The sequence below is a fragment of the Stomoxys calcitrans genome, chromosome 2 (genome assembly GCF_963082655.1).
Source record: "Stomoxys calcitrans chromosome 2, idStoCalc2.1, whole genome shotgun sequence".
Lineage (NCBI taxonomy): Eukaryota > Metazoa > Arthropoda > Insecta > Diptera > Muscidae > Stomoxys > Stomoxys calcitrans.
The window spans coordinates 68,862,464-68,867,394 of NC_081553.1; the positions used below are offsets into that span (position 1 = coordinate 68,862,464).

The window sequence follows — 4,931 nt, forward strand, 5'->3', positions numbered from 1 at the left end:
AACCGATCCCCGGATTTGACTTCTTCAGCCCTTAGAAGCCAACATTTTAACCTGATTTGGCTAAAATTAGACCAAACCCCTATCTTATGACTTACAATATCAGTGCCAAGTTTTAGCCTCATCGGTCAATATGATGATATAGGCCCCTAAATACCGATAACCAGATATGACTCAATAACCCAAGATTCGACCCGGCCGAAATTAGCACGCTTTAACTTGTTTAAACTTAGCACCTTGATCTAAAAAAAAAAAATAAACATTTAAAAACGCTTCTATTTTAAATTCCAGCCGCCTGATATAAACGCCTAAATGTGAGACCTTAAACGAACTTTCGTAATACTTTAATATATATGTAAGGCACCAAAAAGCAAAATCTTGCAAAATAGTTAGAAAACCTCCCTTCCTATGTTCTCATTTAGAGCTTCGATGAGAAAATGTAAACTATTTTGAAAAATCTCATCATGATGACTTTAGCAAAAAATTCAATTCTGCGAAATAGGGATATTCCATAATTAATGTCAAATCATTGCACATCCTACCACAGATGCAACCACGGCTTTGTGGTGTTTAGCATAAAGACAAACAAAATACTCGATACCGCCTCCAAAACTTACATACAACCCATTTTTAAAGTCTTCAATTGTTGCTTAGATTACAAGATTGCTAAGTCTAAGATCCTTTCCTTTATAATCCTTGTGCAAATACTCGGTTATTGTGTGACGCCAATTGGCGACACAAAGCATAAATCAAGGCGTCTCTCTTTATCCTGCAAAGTGGTCTTGGTAAAATTTGCTTAACGTCCATTAATATTCAGATTAACTTGTCAAACAACATTATTTTAGCACATTTAAAAAGGACACTAAGGGAAAGGATGTTCTGGTGACAAAGGCCAGCATATACAATAAATACATATGTCCTTTATGTTTTGTTGTAATGACCTTTGGACATTGCTACTGGTGTAACAATCAGGTAGTCGGTTAAGTGCAAAAATTTGCTGCCTAACAAATATTTATTTACTATCCTTTATGTCGTTTTTAAGTGGAATTTTCAACAAGAGAAAGACAGAACGAAAGAGAGTGAGAGAGAGCGAGAGAGAGCGAGAGAGAGACACGTACCAGAACATTGCGACAAAAGAACTGTAGATGCAGCGTAAATGTCATGCCCATTAACTGGTTTGATCCCACCGATTGTCGCATGATCAGAGATAAATGACATGCCTTGTTCATGTTTATCCTGTGGCTCGTTTGTGTAGTTACTCTGTTATCTGTATAGGTCCTGCGGAATTTGTAGTTACCCCGTAAAAAAGTGCGTGAAGAAATATTTGCACAATCACTAAATGACCAACTAAGGCCTGTAACTAATGTGGCTTTTTAACATGTTTATCTCTGGGATTACACAGCAAGGGTCTGGCTTGGATTTGGTTTCTTATGGTTGAAAAATACAACGCAAAACTATTCATGTTTTTAGTTAAATTCTTTCACCCAGATTGTCTACAGCGAAATATGATTTTTGTTTTCCGATGCTACTCACTGTTTGAAGTTTTAGCGAAATCGGGTAATCAATAAAGCTTTTATGGGCTTCAGACCCCTTATCGGCAGATCGGTCTATGTGACAGCTATATCTTCATATAGTCCGATCAGAACCATATTGGGGTCCAATGTTGGGAGGCCTAAAACTACTCACTATTTAAAATTTCAGCAAAATCGGTTAAAAAATAAAGCTTCAGACCCTTTATCAGGAGATCGGCCTATATGGCAGCTATAGCTAAATATAGTCCAAACTGAACCATATTTTTTTCAATTCAATTCAATTCAATTGTTCTTTATTTTCATGTAACGTTATAAAAGGTATAGAAATTTACAAATGTTAACTTATTAGCAATAAAGAATTATACAGCATGGTTTTATTCAAACCGTCTGCCGGAAAATTGAGTTTTTTTTTTTATTATTTCTAATGAATTTATTTTAAATAATTAGTAGTTGAACTCTTCTATAAGAACTTTTCTATATTTAAGTGCTTCTTTCAAGAATTTGTACAGGCTTAGCCAGCTAAAAACTTCCCCACCATTTAGGATATTAATAATTTCATTTCGGGACAAAAATATTTTATTGAAATATCGCTCGCGAATACTTTTAAGTATTGGGCAGCAACCCATGAAATGTTCCAATGTTTCTGCTTCTCCAAGGTTACACAGAGAGCATCTTTGTTCATCTGCAGTTCCGTTTTTATTAGAATTCAGCCAAAGAAGATCTCCTCTAGCTTTCATTATCAAGGTTATTTGCTCTTGACCGTAATTATCATTGCAGTAAAGTGGGCCAGCACTAAAGTCAAGGAATTTAAAAATTCGTCTCTCACTTCGCTCCGCATGTTGTATAAATTCAATATAAGCCTTGCTTTTTATTTCCGTCAAAAGTTTTTTAACTGCAGCCATCCAACAGTTCTTATTCAATTTTACATTACTGCTCTGGATATTATGCTCTGTTAGTTGGCAAGAAAACTCCTTAAAACAGCTTAAGTTTTTATCTGAAAGTTTCTTGGCAAGTATATGTGGTAGTCTGTGACTCTCCAGATCAAATAGTACTTTTGCCAGGTATTGTAGATGTAGAGAATACGTATATATATACCCCGGCTCGTATCCGGTATCCAAGGCAAGGACGTAATTTGGAGTAGACTCTGGTAGTTTCAGAATTCTTTTTATAAAATAACGATACAATTTTTCAACCTCACTAAAATGGGAATTCCCCCATATCTGTGCTCCGTAACTATGGATCGAACGACAAACAGCCAAAAACATCTTCCATTTCGCCGTCAGATTTACAGAGGGTTTAGAAATAAAATTTCTCCACGTTGAATTTATTGCCATTTTCGTAGCTTCTTCCTTTTTCAATAGGTGTTTAGTAAAAGATAATTTGGGTGTTAATATAATTCCCAAGTATTTATATTCGTTTACTATTCTTATGCTTTCTCCTTTAAATGTCCATTTTTCATTTGCAGATAACTTTCCTCCTCTTCTAAAAACCATTATTTCGGACTTGGTGTGGTTCACTTCCATCCCCCATCTGTCGCAATACGATTCTAGGTTGTCTATCATCCGCTGCAAAATCATTGGGCTATCAGCCATTATAACTATGTCATCCGCGTACATTAAAAGACGAATGTTTGTTTCCTCTACGAAAAGACCGCCCTCAAGATGGCTATGTAAATCATTTAGATATATAGCAAATAGAACTGGCGACAATAAGCAACCTTGTTTTACGCCAGTACAAGTATCAAAATACTCCGACATTTCGGTGCCTGACCATACTGCGGACTTTGTGTTTCCATAGATCTTCTCTACAAAACCGATGATTTTTGACGACAGTCCTATATCATGAAGCTTGTATATAAGGAGGTTTCTTGGCACTCTATCAAAAGCTGCTTTAAAGTCTACGAAGTACGCATAAACCTTTTTGTTTTCGTTTAATTTAAGATTGACTATTGCTGCTAGGTTAAAGATATTATCGACTGTAGAATAGCCTTTTCTGAAACCCGCCTGGTACTCATTTAATATTTGGTATCTGTTTACCCATTCTGTTATTCTACCATTGATCATTCCAATCATGGTTCAGTAGTCCAAACTGAACCATATTTGTCTCAGATATCGGGAGGTCTAAAATTACTCACTGTTTCAAATTTCAGCGAAATCGGACAAAAAGTAAAGCTTTTATGGGCTTCAGACCCTTTATCGGGAGATCGGTCTATATGGCAGCTATATCTAAATATAGTCCGATCAGAATCATATTTAGATCAGATTTCGGGGGCTTAAAATAACCCACTGTTTCAAATTTCAGCGAAATCGAGTGAAAAAATAAACCTTTTGTGGGCTTCAGACCCTTTATCGGGAGATCGGTCTATATGACAGCTATATCTAAATATAGTCCCATCTCAACCATTTTTGGGACCTTCTTTGGGAAGCCAAAAACTACTCCCTGTTCCAAATTTCAGCGAAATCGGATAAAAATTAAAGCTTTTATGGCCTTCAGACTCTTTATCGGGAGATCGGTCTATATGGCAGCTATATCTAAATGAAGTCCGATCTGAACCATATTTAGGTCAGATGTCGAGAGGCTTAAAATGACCCACTGCTACAAGTTCAGCGAAATGGGGAATAAATATAGCTTTTATGGTCTTCAGACCCTTTATCGTGAGATCGGTCTATATGGCAGCTATATCTAAATATAGTCCGATCTGTACCATATTTGGGTCGGATGTTGGGAGGCTTGAAACTGCGCACTGTTCCAAATTTCAGTGAAATCGGATAAAAATTAAAGCTGTTATGAGCTGTAGACCCTTTATCTGGAGATCGGTCTATATGGCAGCTATATCTGAATGAAATCCGATCTGAACCATATTTAGGTCAGATGTCGAGAGACTTAAAATAACCCACTGTTACAAATTTCAGCGAAATTGGATTATAAATATAGCTTTTATGGTCTTCAGACCCTTTATTGAGAGATCGGTCAATATGGTAGCTATATCTAAATATAGTCCGATCTGAACCATTTTTGGGTCCTACGTTGGGAGGCCTTAAACTACTCACTGTTTAAAATTTCAGCGAAATCGGTTAAAAAATAAAGTTTTTATGGGGTTCAGACCCTTTATCAGGAGATCGATCTATATGGCAGCTATATCTAAATATAGTCCGATCTGAACCATATTTAGGTCAGTTATCGGAAAGCCTTATACTACTCACTGTTTCAAATTTCAGCAAAATCGGATAAAAAATAAAGCATTTATGGGCATTAGACCCTTTATCGACAGATCGGTCAATATAGCAGCTATATCCAAATATGGTCCGATTTGTCCCGTTCAAGAACTTAACTAGCGTGCAACAAAAAGACGTATCTGTGCCAAATATCAGCTCAATATCTCAATTTTTGAAGGCTGTAGAG

General features: G+C 36.4%; 1 protein-coding gene across 1 annotated transcript in view; it reads right to left on the bottom strand.

Annotated features, from left to right (window-relative positions):
- Positions 1-1,226, bottom strand: part of LOC131994682 (uncharacterized protein DDB_G0288805-like) — a 25,417-nt gene extending 24,191 nt beyond the window's left edge. Inside the window, exon 1 of the mRNA XM_059361489.1 lies at positions 1,116-1,226. Coding sequence (XP_059217472.1) covers positions 1,116-1,226 — 111 coding nt within the window. The remainder of the gene's footprint in view (positions 1-1,115) is intronic.
- Positions 1,227-4,931: the final 3,705 nt, after the last annotated feature.